This window comes from Aristolochia californica, unplaced genomic scaffold (genome assembly GCF_029961685.1).
Source record: "Aristolochia californica isolate CCGP_79_NKW_82.1479 unplaced genomic scaffold, dmAriCali1.0.hap1 SCAF_11, whole genome shotgun sequence".
NCBI classification, from domain to species: domain Eukaryota; kingdom Viridiplantae; phylum Streptophyta; class Magnoliopsida; order Piperales; family Aristolochiaceae; genus Aristolochia; species Aristolochia californica.
Window position 1 is genome coordinate 6468365 of NW_027181782.1, and position 19175 is coordinate 6487539.

At 35.5% G+C, this 19175-nt stretch overlaps 1 protein-coding gene across 2 annotated transcripts; it reads right to left on the minus strand.

Moving 5' to 3' along the window:
* Window positions 1–8308: 8308 nt before the first annotated feature.
* LOC137944350 (probable methyltransferase PMT5) lies at window positions 8309–18011 on the minus strand. 2 transcript variants are annotated; one of them, XM_068790010.1, is made up of 9 exons: window positions 17419–18011; window positions 17113–17248; window positions 16144–16384; window positions 15000–15219; window positions 14652–14843; window positions 13933–14250; window positions 10924–11059; window positions 9462–9656; window positions 8309–8667 (listed from the first exon to the last, which is right to left on the minus strand). In XM_068790010.1, the coding sequence occupies exons 1-8, from the start codon at window positions 17928–17930 to the stop codon at window positions 9507–9509; spliced, it is 1905 nt and encodes a 634-aa protein (XP_068646111.1). In that variant the 5' UTR covers window positions 17931–18011; the 3' UTR covers window positions 8309–8667; window positions 9462–9506. The 2 variants fall into 2 exon arrangements, with proteins under 2 accessions (XP_068646111.1, XP_068646110.1); XM_068790009.1 differs by lacking the exons at window positions 8309–8667; window positions 9462–9656; window positions 10924–11059 and having other exon boundaries at window positions 14137–14236; window positions 14685–14843.
* Between the last annotated feature and the right edge of the window lie 1164 nt (window positions 18012–19175).

Genomic DNA, 19175 nt, shown 5'->3' on the forward strand with positions numbered 1-19175 from the left:
CATTTTGGCTGCTATCAAATGTCCCAATCTCATATGCCAATAAAATGTTGTTGATCGAGCCTTCAATGCTGCCTCGTGTGATGTTGAATCCCTTTGTAGTAAGTACAACCTATTTTTCTCATGGGCCCCACCAATCATCTTCCATGTCTGGAGGTCCTAAAATACACATATGAGCATAGAAAGTTATAAAAAAACTCAAAGAATCAGTAATTTGATTAATAAAGGGAATATTAATAGGAAATTTTGGTACAAAAATATAAATGACAGGGAAATGGCAAGACAATACCAATAGATTGTTTTCCAGCCCTTCAATCGACTTTGTAGATAGTGGTTCTTTCCAAGAATATACTTATCTCTATGCCTGACACCAATATATATTGGTGCCACATGACCCTAAATAATATGGTTATTTATGTCAAGCTTGACAATTGTAATTTTACTAGTATAATCTTCCTTTTCTTCTGACTTCTCTCTTCCACCAATAGGGTTGATTACATCCCTTCTGTCAGCCTTAGAAGCAACAATTACCACCTTTGATGACTAGAAAAACACCACCAAAGATGTGGCAAGTAACTTAAAATAATACAAAAGATGCTCCATGACAATAGTCAATACTTCATTGTCTACTAGGTTGCAACCATACACCTCATGATAACAGATAACTAACCATTTGGCATATAGTTCGTAGAATGAGGATCACATGCCACCATTAGAAAAACTATCGGTATACAAGAATGGACTAGCCTCATAAAAAAATTGAACTAGATAAACATAAATCACCTACACCAAGGACAACAATAACAACAACAACAACAACAAAAAACTCAAAGTTGCTACTTTGACATGAAGAAGTTCTTCAACATTGAGGTACTGAGGTTCGAAGTGGTCGGTTACTTGACTACATTGAGTGTTGATGATTTTTATGCTTCACTGACCCAACCTGGGGGATGATAAAGAAAGGAAAGAAAATGATGAGTTTTAGAACTTACTAGGAAAGATGACTCCGTCAACCCAACAAAATGACCTAGTGAATACTAGATTGGATCAGATTGATTGCCCAGTTAATGGTCAGTTTGACACTATTGAGGCATGGAAATCATAGATGGAAAAACAAAGAAAGAAGAGATGTGAGAAAGTGAGAAGACAAAAAAAAAAAAAAATTAGACTGAGAGAGATATGAGAAATATGAAGTAGAATGGCAAATAAATACCCAAGAGGGTCGTGCATGAGCGAGGCAAAAAGACTCTCCTCCTTTATATTCCACTATACGAAATTATAATGTAATCCTTAAAGAATACAATATACGAAACATAAACCATAAGCAAACTTTGCTACACCTCTAACTAAAAATTGTTCTTGTTGTAAAAGCAAAGGGAATCGTGTTTCTAAAACTAGGTGACTAGATAGAACATAAGAAACCTTATCTTTTGAGTAAATAATTTCTCCAATCACTCGTAATTGAACTCATGTTTTTTTATGTGATTATAGAATTCAACCACCATTTTATTGTCTTCTCTTGAGCTCTGTAGTTGCATTTTGAGTTCAAACACCCTTCCATTTGTCTCAACTGCAATACATTTTTTTGGCAATTCCCATTAATCACAGACAATTTGGGTAGTAGTTACTTGAAAGAGAACTGCAGTTGCACTTTGAGTTCACTTACCTTTGCATCTGTCTGAATTGCAAATCATAGACATCTAAGATTGTAGTCTCCAGAAAGAGAAGGTCAAGTGGCTAGATATTGTTAATCAACCCCACAACTAGTGAATCTTTCAACGACTACTTTTTATATTCTTGATTCTTTGTAATCTTCTCCTTTTCTTCATAATTGTCATCAAGAGTATTAATAAACTTTAGAGTGACTAGTCTGTTTGTGGTTCAGCTACTGGTTGAAGCTAGTCTAATTAGATTAGATGGGAGCAGGCCATGCTTCCGGTTTGATAAAAAAAATTGATATATCGAGACATCAATTGAAGTTTTAGTCTTGTGTGACCAGGGGAAGGCAAGGAAGAGTCGAAAAGGTGAAAAGAAACACAGATGGCCTACATAGCCTCTCGACATCGTGGGCACACGCTAATCCAAACCATGTATCCCTATGGTGGCAAATACTGGAAACGAGTGGGCTGCTGTTTACTGCCTCTTGTCTCCTTTTCCTCTCAAGTCACACCAAACTCTAACCAAGTCACTGGCTGTTTTGTCCTGTCAAAAACCTAAACATGAACATGTTGTCACAACTCAACTTTTTGTACACTTCGTACCTTGCCTTAGACGGACAAACCCACATGCCTATGTTACTTACGAGAGGCGAGCCACTTGCATTCTTAAGAAAATATCTTCCTTATATAAGGGAAGTGCTAGTTTTACCTCTCACCACACACAAGCAGACACGTCTCTGCCGTCTTCTTCTTCTTCTTCTTCTTCTTCTGTTTCTGTTATTTGTCTGTAAGCTATGCTGCTTTCGCAAAGCCGTCACCCTCTTCTAGTTCTCACACTAGTGACCTTCATAACCACAGCTGAAGGCAAGCAATATTTATCCAGTTACAAAGTTGAGACCATGCTTCAATGCTCACTGAAGCTACTGTTTCTCTCTTACTTGTTGCAGGTATAAGACTGCGGAAGAATGGTGAATTTGAGGTGGTTCGTTTAGTGCTGAATACGGGACGCAACCACGGCAAGAAGTTCCATGTGGGTAATCAAAAAGAGTGTTGCGGCAGAGACGACTACGTGAGCATCGATTACTCTCCTCCCAGGAAACGGGTGCCTATTCACAACTGACTGAGAAATGAGGAGATTGGAGAAGTGTGTTAGTTACTATAGAGAGTTGCTTTTAATGGGAGTTGTAGGTGGATTGGTGGGTTGAAGATTCTTCTTTAAGTATGAGACATTGAGAAAGTAGTGGGTTCGAATGCTTTTACGTATATCTACAAAGAAGGAAAGTGGTTCTATTGCATGTGTAAAAACACTGTTTTAGCTTAAATAACAGGGCGTGGTTATGTCAGCTAGCTGTGTTTAGAATCATATGGAAATTAAAATCTAAGTTAGAAGAATCAAACTTTCCTCTGCATTAATCGATGTAATTTCTTTTATGCTTGATGGGTTCCTGAGGAAGTGATAAATAAAAAAGACTGAGTGGTCCTTTAGACTTCGAAAAATCACAATTTTGACAACAAATTCTCCACTATTATCAGCTAAATTGAGAGAGAGAGAGAGAGAGAGAGAGAGAGAGAGAGAGTTCATCAGGCTTCACTTGAATTGATGGTGACCCATTCTAGAAAAAAGATCTTGATAATAGCATTGTCACTGACAAAGTTAATGTGTCATTACACATGTTCCCCTCATCGTCTTTACCACTCTCTAATGTTCTTTTTTCCTCAATTTCCTTCTTAAGTTTTTTCTCCATTAGTCAAATTAAAAAATAAATCTTGATTACTTTTAATCTTTTTTTACTCACTGTGTCTTTTAGAATAGGAAGACTAATGATTGGTAGAAGCCATGAGAAATGTGGGCTCAATTATCGAGATAATGAGGTTATTTTCAGAACTTGCATCCTCGTATATACAAACAATTCAATGACACAATCGACTAAGTCATCCATCCTTGTCTAAGTTACAGTCTCTTGTTTCTCCAGTACATTCTCTTAAGTATTTGCCTTGAGATGTATGCAAATTCACAAACATCACAAAAGTGTGTTTCAATCTTGTTCTAATAAGACTAGTGTTAGTCCTTTTGTTTAATTCATTCTGATCTATGGGGACCATGCAAATTTCTAATATCACACAATCTCGTTATTTTATCATATTTTTTTTATGTTTATACTTGATTTACTTAGTTGTATCTAATGAAAGATCATTCAAAATTGGTTGATATTCTTACTTCATTCTACGTGATGGTTGAAACCCAATTTCAAGTAAACATTCAAGTACTCTAGTCTTACGATATAAAAGAATATCTTTCTCTTTCATTTCAATTGTTTTTTTTTTTCAAAAGAATAGCATTATCCACCAAAATTCCTATGCTTATGCTCCTCACCAAAATGGTGTAGTGGAACGTATAAATAGACACTTGTTGGATGTTGCATGGGTATTACTATTTTCTATAAATCTTCCACAATATTATTGGCTTCATGCAATTCTCACAACATGTTTTCTTATTTACCAAAAGCTCTCTTTGGTTTTGAATAATTCATCTCCTTTTTCTATATGTTCTCTTAACCTAAAGTTTTCCCTGTTAATTTTGTTAATGATTTCATCACAAGTCAAAATAAAATTGATATCCTTAAAATGTGTGTTCCTTGTTTACTCCAAATATCAAAAGGGGTATGTGTACTATAGTCCATTTTTACACCCAATCATTTTTTAAGCAAATGTTAACTTTTTTTAATAGTGTTAATTGTTGGTCCAGGTGGCTTCTAAAGACGGGGGAATTGAATTATTTCAAATTAAATTTAGTGTGCCAATGTGAGACTTAAAAAGAAAATATGTAGTATAAAAAGGCACACACACCACAAATTAACATAATAATATTTTATTATTGAGGTTCCCCTAGTGGTATTCATTGCCTAAAAATCATTTCTTGAGAAATTCCACTAATTAGTTCTATTAGTTGGAATTTACACAAAAAAATGTTTGCCTCTTTGAAGCCACTTGTATGCTCAAATACATGATTTGTAATAATCTCCCCTAAGATTTATAAGCTACATTCTAGCTTTAGGAAGCTCTTCTATCTAGAATTAAAGTCTCTAGACCAACATATAGAGTAAAAGATAAAAATACAAAAGAAGAAAAGCATACACCCCTGAATTTGATAGAGAGATAATTTCCCCCTTTGAAATTTCTAAGCCTCCAACTTTGAAGCACGAATCAGAATGAATTTGGAGCTTGATATAGTATGATGTAGGGAGAAATTTTGAAAGATGAGAAATTTTGCTAGGTTTCTAGCTCTTTTTTCTCTCAAAAGTAGTTTTAAAATGAATTTCAAGTAGGAATAGCTTTGAATGTAGTAGGTTCACAAATAAATGCAGAATAATTTTTCCAAGGCACATTTGCTAGTGTATTTATAACTTCCCAAAGCCAAACTAACTGTTATATGGTCGTTTAAAAAAACACTAACAATTCAATGATTGATTAATGTAAAAGTATGATTGATCGATTGTGTGCAACAACTATTTTGTTAGACCTTAAGACTAATTTATCGATAAGTTGATTGATCATTGATGTCTGGCTTATTAGAGAACTTAAGTTGATTGATCATACCACCATATTTGATCTATCATGCATTGATACTCTGGCTATGCAAAACTAAGTATGATAAATTAATGCATTGCATATGATCTATCATGTTTTGTACCCCTCTTTGGTATACTTTTGCTTTATCGATCAAAAGTGTCTGTTTGATCCATCATGCACTACATTTTTTTAATGCCTAGACATGTATGATCGATCATTCCAATGGAAATAATTGATCATGCTTTATAGTTGATTCTAGCAATTTTTTGTCTGATCAATCAATGCTTTTGATTGATTAATCATGCTTAATATTTTTTGCCAGGTTGTATTATGGATAATCGATCATTGGCAGGTAATGATTGATCATGCCAAAGCCAGTTTACTAATCTAGGCTTCAAAACATGATAAAATCTATCCTAAGTGATTCTAACATGTTTAAAACTTTGACATGCATTGGCAAAACATGTTGTGAATGAAATATGCCTTAAAGCTTCAAAAAATTCATTTTTACCTCAAATTTGAAGCTTTAGGGCTGCCCTCTTACATAGTTAAGAGTTCTTGAATTTTTTTGTACAATTTGGACTCCAATTTTCCATTCTTCATTTCTTCACTTGTGGGTTCTTCTTCAAGATGATTTGACACATCGATAGAGTTTGAGGTCTTGAGATGCATATGCCAGTTCTTTTGCAAATACCTTGAGTTTTGTATCTCTTGAAGGAAAAACATCTAAACTGCTAAATTTATAATTCTTTGCTTTATTACGTTTTTTTATCATCAAATATGGATGAGATTCAACACTAGGTTAACATTAATTTACAGGGTTTCATGTCTTAAGGAGAGCTAGTTAAAGTGGAGAAGGAGAGAAGACAAGGAAAAGAAGAGAAAAGTAGAGTTAGGGTTTGAGAGTAGACAAGGAGAAGGAAAGAGTGAGCTCAGAGAGAGAGCGATATCTCACATGTGTTTGAGCCCTCTCTTTAGATTTATTTATAATGAGAAAAATAATTAAAAAGGGACTAAAATGCCCTTACATTTCTTTGTATACCTTAGTGATGAAAGTAAATAAAAACTATAACAATGCCAACCATGAGTACAAAGAGAAGATTCTTTTTATTTAACACTCCCCCTCAAGTTGGTCCATAAACATAAAATATGCCAACTTTGGAACATGTGGTTTGAATTGGACCAACTCAATACTAGGATTTCTTTTCTATCCTAGCAAAGCTATAGAAGACGCTCATTGAAGGATTACCAAGCTGAGTTTGAAAGGATTGTAAATAGTGTACAATGGCCTGAACACATCCAGGTGGGTAGCTTCATTGGAGGAAATAAACCAAAATTGGCAGCCAAGGTAAGGCTTTTCAACCCAAGAACTCTTATGAAGCAATTTACCATGCTCGGGTACAAGAAGAAAAATTGTCTGTACTCCAAGTACAGTCAAGAGGTCCCCCCCCCCTCTCTTCAGCCAGCTTCACCATCAGCCAACAAAAGTTTCTCCATTGAAACTCCTAATCGAAGGCCATTCAAGAGGCTGGTCATTGAAGAGATGGACAAAAGGTGAAGCAAGGGCCAATGCTTTAATTGTGAAGGCACTAGAATTCAATGCTTATCAAAAGTCCAAAACGTTTCTATAATGATCTAAGACTCTCCTGTCCTCCAGGATTTCTTTGTGCTCCCTATCAAGGGGGCTGATATGCAATGGTTGTACATCCTAGGAGAGAATATATTGAACTTTATCAAGATGACTATGGAACTTTATCAATTGTAGAAGTAGTTAGCTAACTTCCGTAATGTTTTTGAATAACCCAAACACTTACCAATCCAACTTGGTGCTTCCCCGACTAGCTCTCTACTTTACAAATACCTGCATGTTTTGAAAACTGAGATTGAGAGGTTGGCCCCTATTCTTCACCCATCCAACTAGTGAAGAAAAAAGATGGATCCTAGAGGTTTTGATTTGATTACCGAGCTCTCAATGACATTGCCATTAAAGATAAGTGTTGATCCAGGTGGCTTCTAAGGGGGGGGGGGGGGGGGGGGGGGGGGGGGCAACCTCAGCTCCTCTCTCGACACCTTTTGCATCCCAACCCTCAGCTCTCTTGTCTCTCTCGTCGTGTTGTCGTGCCCTCGACGCCTTCCTCTCAACAGTCTTGTCAAACCCTCTCACCGTTTCAGCTCCTCTCATTCTTTTCCCTTTTGGCTTTGATTTCCCCCTCTTTCTTCGATTTCCCCCTTCCTCAAAACTTCATTAAGAAACGCCAATTAATCGACTAAGTAGCAAAAAATGCAGAGTTACGCAAAAACTTTCCGTTTTATCCATTCAATTTTTTTATTGACAAGTGACAAGTATCTTACATGTAATAACTTTTTTCCCAAAGAATTCTACACTTGAGCCTTGCACGAAATGACAAAAACTCCTCATTCCATTTATTAGCTTGCTAATGCATCCCGCCAAACAAATTAATTACTTCATTTTATTGATTCTTCCTTCCTCCCTTTCTTTTGTTTAGGCATTTTATTTTTTATTTTTTATAATTAATTAAAATAATAATTTTATTGTACTTCGTAATTATATTATAAATAAAATACAATATTTATTTATTTTTTATGATATTTATTAATGTTAATAATATATTAAATTACTAATTTAGGAGTAATAATTAAGATAATTTGATCAAGTATCTAGACATTATAAAAGTAAACATTTTTGTTTAAGTATTCTATATTTTATAATTAGTTAAATTAATAATTTAATTTTAACTCATAATTATTGTATTAATTTATACTAGACTACAATCTATCTTAATTTTCTAATAAAATACCCTACTTAATTATTTTTAATGTTAATAAAAGTTAATATTATATTAAATTACTAATTATAAAAGTAACCATAATTGTTTAAGTATATTATAAAAAATAATTTATTCTCTTGTTTCCATTATATTTTCCATTTTGAGGACTAACAAAGAAACATACATTCCAGTGCACTTTCCATCAAACACACTAACCATTCGAGTGTAATCAATTATCTTCTACACTCACATCTGTCTATCAATTAAAAGACTAAAAAGGAATAAGACGTAACAAATGACCTTTTTTATAACATATCTTCGTATCAAAGAATAAAATGAACATGAATTTGTATTGATTCAGCATTCTCTTTATCAACATTTTATGAATCAGACATCAAATGCCTGCATTGACCTGTTGCCTTCCACCTCTCTCAAATTAAGCATGAATGCAGACCAATACTGGATGAAAGATGGTAAGTAAATCAAACAAATGAAACAATGCGTCTAGGATAACTAAAATCACCTTGTGAATAAAAATTTCCTCTGACCAACTATATTTTGGCTTCTTTGTCATACTAGTGTTTTCACTTTCCCTGTATAAGCTTGGGCACTTCAAGCGAATGATGAACATGAAAGACCTCTGATCAACTTTTCTGTTGCATACATTAAACAGAGTAAGTCAGTTGCAATACATAGAAAACATGATATAAAGACGCAGACAAATCAAGCAACAGGAATGAAGAAACACCGATTAAATTCTTATTTGCTACACACCTAAACAAATCTGTTAAGGAATAGTCCCACATGGATTAGTGAGTATAAAGATTTTCAGTTTATTAGTTCGAAAAGAGGTTTTCTAAGTTGATTAGTCATTTTGGGATGGGCCTTGGATCCAATTTTACATGGCATCAGAGCAGGTACTCATATGTGGGCGTACACCTAAACTATTCAATTGTAACGCCACAAAAGAGGGCCTACACCTAAAACTATCTACTTGTAGAGCCACAAAAGAGGGCCTACACCAAAATTGTCTACTTGTAGAGCCACTAAAAGAGAGCCTACTCCTAAATTATCCACTTGTAGAGCCACAAAAGAGGGCTTACATGTGAGGGGGAGTGTTAAGGAATAGTCCCACATGGATTAGTGAGTCCAAAGATCTTGAGTTTATTAGTTGGGAAAGAGGTTTCCTAAGTTGGCTAGTCATTTTGGGATGGGCCTTGGACCAACTTTATACAAATAAACAATTGACATCACAAGGAAACTCTGATGTGTTTCCACAATAATTTTTCAAGAGTAATAGATTACAAAAAGTTAGAGGCAAAACTCAGAAGGATTTTTTTCTCTTCAGTTTTTTTAATGTTGTCAGATATTTTTCTTCAAGAAGAAAACGTCTTGTCAATCACTGAGAAACAAAAAATCTTAATGAAAAGGTATGAAGTGAAATTACCAGTGCAGGAAGCAGGCATTGGGAAAACTAAGTGCCCCACGCTAATCACTTCTTCAAGAATGGTTTTTGGCAAACAAGAAGCCGTTGGTCACTGTCATTCTGGAGCTCAATTACCCGTGCATCCCATCGATTGAGAATTGCAAGCACACGTGCTCTCTCTATAACTTGCACTTTATCACATAAAACAACCCAACCCTAGCACACGCAACAGTCAAAATATGTGAAGTTGGGGAACCAAATAACACAGAGATAAGAATATAAGTGCACTCCACAGGATAACTTAGTAATTTCAAATACAGAAGTTTGCCCTTGAAAGCCCATATTCAAAATAGCAGCTCAGTCAATCAAATATTTGACCTCTTTAAATGTTTTAGCTCCAAAAAAAAGCAAGAAATTAACAGAATGTATGATTGGGGAAAAAAACTGAAGTTCCAAAAGAAATAGAAACCACTTAACAAGTTAGAGAATTAGAAGAACATTTAAAATCCCTGATAAACTTCACAAAGCATGATCATTTCAGTGGAAAAATCTGACTCCAGAAAAAAATTTATAGGCTGTGAAACTGGATATCATCTCATAAGAAAAGGCCTTTTTGAGACGAGCCTTAAAAATCTTGAAATATCTACATGCACCAGCCACATTAATCCAAAGCCCAAGTTGAAAGATTGTCACCTTACATAATCGTGACAAACAAACCTAACCATATCTTTCCACAACCTAGAAGCTAATTGTTCCTGCAAAAAAACATGTCCAGCTACATGACAGCAAAAAACAGCCACCTTGGGTTCCCTCAGTAGGAAGAATTCATATTGATCAGAAGACCATTTCCCATGCAGCTTTCCTAAAATCCTCCTGATTGGCACATTTATTGTAGAATATTGGTGTGAAAACATGTTCAACCAACTGCTTAGCCCTCTAAAATTCTGGACAGGGTGACCATGAAGCTGCTTGTAAGTTCTTAAATGAAAATAGCCAGTAAGAAACTGGACATTTATTGAAGCATAAACATGAGATACAGGAAATAAAGAAGCTGCTACTATTTTAACCCATTGCACATAATGAACAGGATACCTACTTGCTCTCATAAGCCACCACTTGACCAGCTATTAGCTGATAGGTAGAAGGACAAAGTTTCTTTCTTTTTAATAATAGAAGGCCAAAATACTTAAAGAGCCTTGATGCTTGTAAGTGTTGAAGATAGACTAGTTCTTGCCCAAAAGACAATCCAAGTTAGGAGGTCACTTCAAAACTATTAAGCACACGATCCTTCCAAGATCAAATGAACATGGAAATATTATTTATGAGGAACTATCCTCCAAAAACATCTCTTACTCTCAGACTAGTTTGAGCAGTTTAACACATAAACAGTTGCAGAAGGATGACATTTTTAATCGACCAACAAGAAATCTGACCCAGAGCATTTCAAACTAGAACTTTTGAAAATCAAAGAGAACTAATCTACCTCAGGGCGTAGAATACGATCCATCTCCAAGAACAAGTCACTTAAATCACAATCTTCTAAATTTAAAAGGTGTGAGAGAAGACCAGATGCATGAAGCATATCATACGTCCGAGCGTAAGTGGGGAAGGGCTCGCACCTGTGTAAAGTTACAGAGGGCACTTGATTCAGATTTGATTGATTACATCATATGATTCACTACAACTTCTAACAGAAAAAAACTTAATCATTGCATGTGCTCAGTGTGTGGTGTGTATGTGTGTGTGAGAGAGAGACAGACAGACAGACTTTTCTTTGCAAATCCTCAGTTTGTAGTTTCTCAACTTGTGAAAAAGAAGGAACACGTAGTTGAACCATGCAAGAAAACCCACAATGCAAATATGTTCAAAGTTCTAAAAAAAGTGTTTATTCAAGAGTTTAGCTCATGCAAACATTAGACCGGTGTGAAGGGAAAAACAGAAAAACCATCAATGCAACCAGCAAAAATCTCATTGATTTACCGTGGTTATTTCTTCAGTAGCCACATCAACCAAATTAGGAAGATATTTAACATGATAAATAAGATTGCAAGTACTTTGCATGTAACAGTAAAAGTTTTACTACCTTCTACATAAATGATCTAGATCAGCAAATACAAATCCCAATCTCTCCTCCAATCACTAGGTAAAATACAGATATGAAATGTCACAGAGAAATGGCGCATTAAAGTATTGGCAATACTACTTTACAGTTTGTGTAAAGTTGTGTACCACCAGAATATAAGGTTATAAGGTCAAGGCAATACTATGTTAGAGTCCAATATAGTATTTGGATACTAGTTAACTACACACATGCCATGCTGACCATTACCAATTTAATTTCAATTCTCACAACTCTCAGCTTCATTTAATTGTAAAAGCTAAGATGTACTGCCAGGTTTCCCATCAGCCTATTATACATTGCAATCAATGTCTAGGAATCCAATTTGCAGCACCTAATAATCCATTGATCAAATTTTCAATACAGACACTGCTAAAAGACTAAATGCTGATATAACATATTTGAATTCTGAGATGAAATTTTGGTTCATATAATTGGTCCCAACCCCCCACTTTTCATTTTCCCTCTCAAATGTTGAGATAAACTTTCCTCTTTTCGTTTAAACCTAGGGTTTAGAAGAAAATTTTCAAATCTTCTCTCTAAAAGCATCATCAATTGGTGATTGAGAAGAAAAAATCCTTTTCTCTTTCTCCCTTATCTCTCCTTTTTTCTCTCCTCTTTCTCCCGCCCGACCATCTGAACAAAAACCCCAACAAAACATCAGATAATCATCTTCATTCTCACTGAACTAGGCAAGATTTATTATTTATTGTTTTTTTCATTAGTGATTCACATTTCTTATTTATTTTTATATTATTTTATTATTTATTGTTTTTGTCATCAGTGATTCACATTTCTTATTTATTTTTATATTTTTCAAGTTTTTTCCGGAATAAATTGTCTCTATCATGCTGATTTTCCATATATCTCTGTGGCCAATTTTTCATCATTTCTGCATGAAGGGTCATGACGATGCTTTAAATGTAGAAAGGGTGCATTAAAAGGGTGGCTTTGGGTGTCGGAAAGCCTACTTGGCTCCTCTCACTCAGCCAATCAGCCAGCTCTAGTCAGTGTTGTGATGAACTTTATGATAATACGCAGATAGAAGAAGAAAAATGGAGATAACAATGGCATCTCCATAAGGAAGCAGATAAAAAAGGCAAAACGCAGATGAGCAGAAAGAATGAAGTTTTGTTGCCATAAAATCCAACCCAAGAAGTAGAGTACATAGAGGAGGTATGCACTTTTCCAATTTTTTTGTTGCTTTAGTTATTATCAGATAGTACTTTATCTGGTCCAGATCTTGTCCATGTACGGCCCTACACAAACATATAAAAGAGAATGAAGAACCGTGAGGGGGCATTTCAACCAAGATGGAACCATTGCCCACAGGGATTCCTAACACTAATAAGAAGTTTTTTTTCAGAAATCTAGAAGTACATCATTAGAACATGTCACATAAGGTTTTCTACTCATAATAAACCTCGGTTATGCAACTCGCAGGTCGACTCGGATAAGGGTGATTGCTAGTTCGGGGAGGGGGATTAGGCCCGCCCTTTCTAATTCTTACGCAAATCACACCAAGTCCAGCTTTTGGACTTGGGCAACCCAACCCGGATTTCATTCGGGCAGAATCAGGACCCAAATATGAGTCATGTAACCCTGCAACAAACTTGAGTATTTTATTTTTGTTCCTAATTGCAGAAATCATTTCCAATTGCTATACAAACCTCACAAGCTTCTCCAAGTACTCCACAATGAGTTTTGTGTGCTGTCTTTATAGTATTTGCTTATCACTCTGGAGGTGCAATTTTCCCATGCTTTAAATATTCCCTCAAGTGGCGTTGTTCTGCTGTATAGTAACCTTTAATGCGGTAAAAGTTCTTATAGTCCACGTTTCTATGCCTAGTGGTTTAGCCAAATTCCACAAGGAGTACAATTTTCACACAAAATAGAAATCTTGGATTAGCCAAAACAGGACTCTAGAAGGTTAAATGGCAAATAGTACTAGGAAAACAAAATCATAGTTCCAGATTGAGTTAATTCTTTATGTCTATGGCCAGGCTGGAGCTAAACTTCCAGATCATGACTGTTGGTTGCATAAATGATGTATTCCAATTAATCTTGAGACATCAGCTTCCTTTGGGAATATGAATTGACTACACATTCAGCATAACTCACCGCTAAAGGTTTTCTTCGAAATAATTTCTTTTCATGTAACATTGAAGGTAATTAATTTTCATCATTCAAAAATAATTATAATTCCTCAATGACCTCAGAAGTGTGTAAGCATTATACTATTTTTTGAATAATTGTGACATGAAAATAAATAGCATTCACAGTTTACTCAAGAATAAACAATCTGAAAGTGTCAATGTTCCCCTGCTGACAAATAGAGCAAGCACCACAAAGGACCTTAAAGCAAGAACATACCAGTCATGTAAAACACCAGCAAAACCTCGATCAAGTATCAGAGGAAGCGTATTAGGTACTCCAAAGGGAACAACATTCATCACCCATACTGATTTTTTAGCCTCGAGAAAAGCAGCATTTAGCCCTCCATAATGAGCACTCATGTCCATCACATTGCGTAACATGTTGTAAGGTGGCAATGGATCATCGTCACCAGGTCTCTTTGGATGGTCAGAGAAAATCAAGGGTGTAAGTAGAGACCAATAGTTATTCAACGCTGATACCCAAAAACTAAAGTCTTCATAGAAATCATCAGGATGTACACCTGCATTAGTATTTCTCAAAGTCAGTATACAAGCATACAGTAACGAATTTTGAAAATTTTAGGTTCTAGAGAATAAGTTATAAATAATGTCACTAGTAATTGGAATAAACATCTCATGGTATATCAATTTAAAAAAAAAAAAAAAATTATCTGTAGTAAAGCAGAATTTCACAAATATCCTTCAGGTTTATAACTGAAACCAAGATCGGTCATACTCATTTTTTATAAGAATAAGATGCTGAGAAACTTTTAGTTACTCAATATCAACAAAATAAAGAAATTACATTAACCAAATTAAGGACGGTTAGAAGATAATCAACATAACCTTACACCAAAACATAAGTATAGCAAGAAAAAAAAAGTGTATACAGAACAAAGAGCAAATAAAAAACTAGAAACTCTATCAAAGAAATACTTTCCATGGACTGCAAGTTCTTCTGAGCTTAACTGGAAGTCGAAATACCCATTATGCACATGGGACCTATTCTGTATTGGAGCCCAACGTTTGCTAGAAACTCCACTTAAACAAGAACGAAGGGGCTGATAATGATAATATGACTCTAGGTCATCTTCATTCTTACATAGAGAAGCCACACCAGTCTGTTTTCTACAACCAAACATAAAATACATTATGTTCGTGCTTGGAATTTTTTTTTTTAAAAAAATGATCATATTAGAGTTGCAAACTATAACTAGAGGAAATGGACCAAAATCAACAAAACTGAAGCAGAGAAATATTTTATGAATCTAAGAGTGTACTCACCGAAATGCATAGCAATCAACATGAGCAGTTTTCTGCCAAACAGAACTCTCATCTTGTTGAGCTTTTAAGGTCCAACAAATTTTATTGGCAATTTCTTCAAGTGGCTCGAAAATGGTACTGTGTTTTGGACCAACAGAAAATTGTTGTGTTACAGGCGATGTTAGAACGAAGTAGCCCCCAGGTTTCAGCAACCGATCCACTTCAACTAGGAATGCCCCTTCTGGAATAGAGAAATTGTAAGAGGAAGGAATAGCACTCATACCGCATTCAACTTTATAATAATGAAGCAAGTGGCAAATTCTTCTTGTCAGTGCATAAGTTAGAAAGTGAAATGTGATAAGAATGATAGTTCAGTAGTACTTAAGCAGCACACCATTTTTTTTCTTCTATAGAGTAGCTGTCATACAGTTCTGACCTGAACAAACAATCAGGGCTCACAAACAGCACTCAAATTATATCCAAACGATCAATTGATATCGACCAGCACAACCCCGCTTACTGGGATCCGTCTGATTGATCCAAACCAAAGAAGAAGAACAGGCCGAGGAGTGAAGTAGAAGCACGTATCTTTAAGATTTCTTATTGTGCATGTTTCTGATTATTTTTTTTAAAATAAATGTTTTAGAAACTTATTTTCAAAAAACATGTCTTAGAAACCTTTACCCTTCATAAGTGGTTGCACCTGGAGACATTTTGGCCTTTTGATTGGATTTTACTTAAGCATCTGTTTAGGGTAACAATTAGGAAATATTGTAAGCTGAAAGAATTTCCGGTAGCCATCTTAGGCTTAACATGACCTTTAGAGTTTCAGCCAGGAAATCATTGATTATTGCCTTCTGCTGCACCGCTAATAACAGAACTAGTTAAATCCCCAAAGCCACTTTATAGAAATATGGCAAATCCTTAAGCTGGATGTGCCATGGGCATGACCTACAATTCAAGGAAGCAACACACTAACATCTTAAATCTATAGAAGGTTAGCAATCATTGCCGAACGACCAAATCCCCACCTGTAAGATATGCCAACTTCAAAAAATTTCACCTAAATGAATCCATTAGGGCAGCTCATTGCACATGCAGGAAAGCACTTGTTTTCTTTTAAAAAAAAAAACACATAAACAAATAAGACAAAAAAAAAAAGAACCTTTAGCATCCCAGACAATTCCGCACTGAGCACAGTGTATCATATCAAATGACAGTGATGGAAAAGGAAGCTGCCGGGAAATGAAGTTGCCAATCAGTGCTGGTAGACCCCTCTCAAGGGTCAACTGGACCTGACTCCCATACATTTCATAAGCAGCTATACAAGTTGTTGTCACATTTAGTGACATTAAATGAGCTCCAAAGCTACCAAACCCACATCCGATATCCAATACAGTTCTAACCTGGCATAAACATGAGGAGAGAGCAAAACCTGTTAGTATAACTCTGTTTTGTCTTATATTTTTAAAATAACTTTGAAAAGGAGATTTTGTTAAGACTTGTAACTAAATAAATAATATATGTGAAAAGAAATATAGTTTATGTTCACTTGATCATGCCTATCTCATTGAAATGTTAAAACACAAAAGCCGTTAAGCAACATTGAAAGATGTCAAATATCTTAGCCTTGCCCCTCAAAGACATGAAGTTTACCTCCCATTTAACCTATTTCTTATATTTTCTCTCTTTATAAGGGAGAGATGCAAATCAGGACTGACAATAGAGTAACAAGGTTCTAACTAAGTTCCAATATTTCCACAATGTAGTTAGAAAGAGCAAATGTTTGATCATCTAGTCAAATCTCTAAATATTATTGTCATAATGAAGCACATAAAAAATAATAATAAAAAATCTTAGAATAATTCAAAAATTTGTTATTTATATGTGTGCAGTAGAAGATTATAAATAGCAACTGACAAGTATCACAATTTGTGACATAGTAGAAAAATCTAGACAAAGCCTAGGGAATTCACTGTGCAGTGCTCTCACTTTTTTTTTAATGCGAATAGCTCTAATAATGTCGGTCCAAAATCTTAATCAAGCTAGAGTCAGCCAGCCCATGAGCCTTAGCACAGCCAACACTAATGAGAAAAAGCAAACAAACTTATCAGGGAAGAAGTCAAAGACTTACACCAGCTTGATTAAGTTCAGAATCACTGGCCAATCCCAGCATTTCAGCAACCTGGCGGGAGTATTCTTTAACACCATAAAAAATGGTTCCATCTTCAGAGTGAAAAGCAATTTGATTCTCCTCCAGTAACATCAACCTTCAGTATTACCAAAAAGAAAAATAATAATGCCCCTGAATACTACAAATAATAAAGGTTTTGCATTGGGACTCCCCCCGGCAATCAACGCCCCTTTCTCTTAAACATTAGAACATACAACATAGCCTAGTCCTGGATTTCTAAATAAAAGCAAGAAATAAAGAAAATACCGTTTTGTCATGGTTCCATAATTAAGGAACTGGTCTTTGGTAAGTTTCACATTCCCTTTCCATATGACGTCTCTGCCAGCTGGCCAGCGAAGTGGGATCTTGTACTCCTTTGGAGGGCGAATCAAGCAGCGAACTCCTTGCCCTGACACTTCACAATGTCGATCAAATTCCTCCCCATTGTGGAACCCAGCTAAAAGATTTCCAGAAACGTTGTAGCAGGGTACATGGTTCTCTCTTCCTTTGCCACAGATATCAAGTTCTCTTGGCTGGGTTATCCCAAGCGAGAGAGATCTTATCTCCAAAACCTCACTTGCTGCTTGTTCTCTTAGTTTTCTGTAACTTTTGTAGATGTTGGGCAGGGGAGTAGAAACAACAGATTCCAAAGTTTTTGAAGGAGACGAGCTCAATATTGCAATTAATGCAAGAAAACATAGAAACAACAAGAGTATCCAACTAAATGGAGGGCTTCGGCCAACATTAATAAATGGCTGATGAGAAAACTGGCTTCTCATATCCAAAATTATGAGAAAGCAGCGTATAGTGACTAATCTGAGCACGCTGTCTAGGAAGTAATAGAGAATTACAGAACCAGAGGCGGCAGTTCCGCAACAATTAAATGTGAACTCTGATAACTCATATGCACCCAAATCAAGAAAGTCCTTAAACAACGACAGATCAAACACTTGACAGATCCGCTATCCAGCAATCATCGCACAATACCTGATCATGAAATCCAAGCAATTAACATTAAGCTATACCAATCCGTGGGTCCCTTCAGTATCACGCATTCTCCTCATATCTCAGAGACTCCCATTACCCTCTCTCCAAAACCAACCCAGAACAACAGATCAATTCATAGCAATTCAGAAGACAGAACACAAAAAACGACTAATTCAGAGACTTAAAACAACAGAGAACCGATGAAGAATCACACCAAAAAGATCAGATACAAAGATTCCAACCCATCACTCTCTCCAACAATACCCGTTCTAGATCAGAACCCCGAGGGAACAGGAATATGCATCAACGACCAAAAATGGACAAAACCGCAGTCTACCGACCGTTAATTGTAAGAGATCTAGTTTCTTTTCCGTCTCTTCTGCGGAGTTTGTTCCTTGCCGTACAATGTGAAGATCTCCAATTGGCGAAGCAGAGAGAGAGAGAGAGAGGAGTGCCAATAATCTACCGCGCGGAAGACGAAGAAGTGTACCAGTTGGATGTTGGATCTTCGTCCCGTTATTTGGGACTGATCTGTGTTTTTGCACTTAGCAGAGGAAAAATTGATTGTCAGGGTGCGCACGTCTAGACACGGCACAAATCACTTTCGCCTCAAACGGGAATTAATCTTGGGTGGGCCCTAAGTTCTTTCGAGAGGGAGCCTTCCCATGCTTGAGATGGGAGAGACCTATGTTGACTAAAATATCCCTCAATACAAAAATTTATCCCAAAGTCCAAAAGGCTTTCACATCAAATTTCATTTTCATCAAATTATCTAATTTATTTGACTAATTCCAATAAATCAAAGTAACAAAGTTGACCTTGCTAAAATATAAAAAATTATTAAAATTTAATTTCCTCTTTCTAAATAAAAATATTTATACTTAAGTTATAGAAAAACTATATTTTAATATATATTCATCAATAAAATAATAAAATTCAACCATAAACTATTTTAAATATTTTTTGATAATGGGTATAGTTATTTGTTGGTGGGATCATATAATAAAAAATTTAGATATATTTAATACAACTATTTT

Excerpts from the sequence above, each read along its gene's own strand:
- LOC137944350 (XM_068790010.1), bottom strand. The coding sequence starts at position 17,930 with ATGAGAAGCCAGTTTTCTCATCAGCCATTTATTAATGTTGGCCGAAGC. Across the intron at positions 17,249-17,418 it reads TATGGAACCATGACAAAACG|GTTGATGTTACTGGAGGAGA; the intron begins GTATTTTCTTTA and ends GTAATACTGAAG. Across the intron at positions 15,220-16,143 it reads AATTGTCTGGGATGCTAAAG|AAGGGGCATTCCTAGTTGAA; the intron begins GTTCTTTTTTTT and ends TCTCTATTCCAG.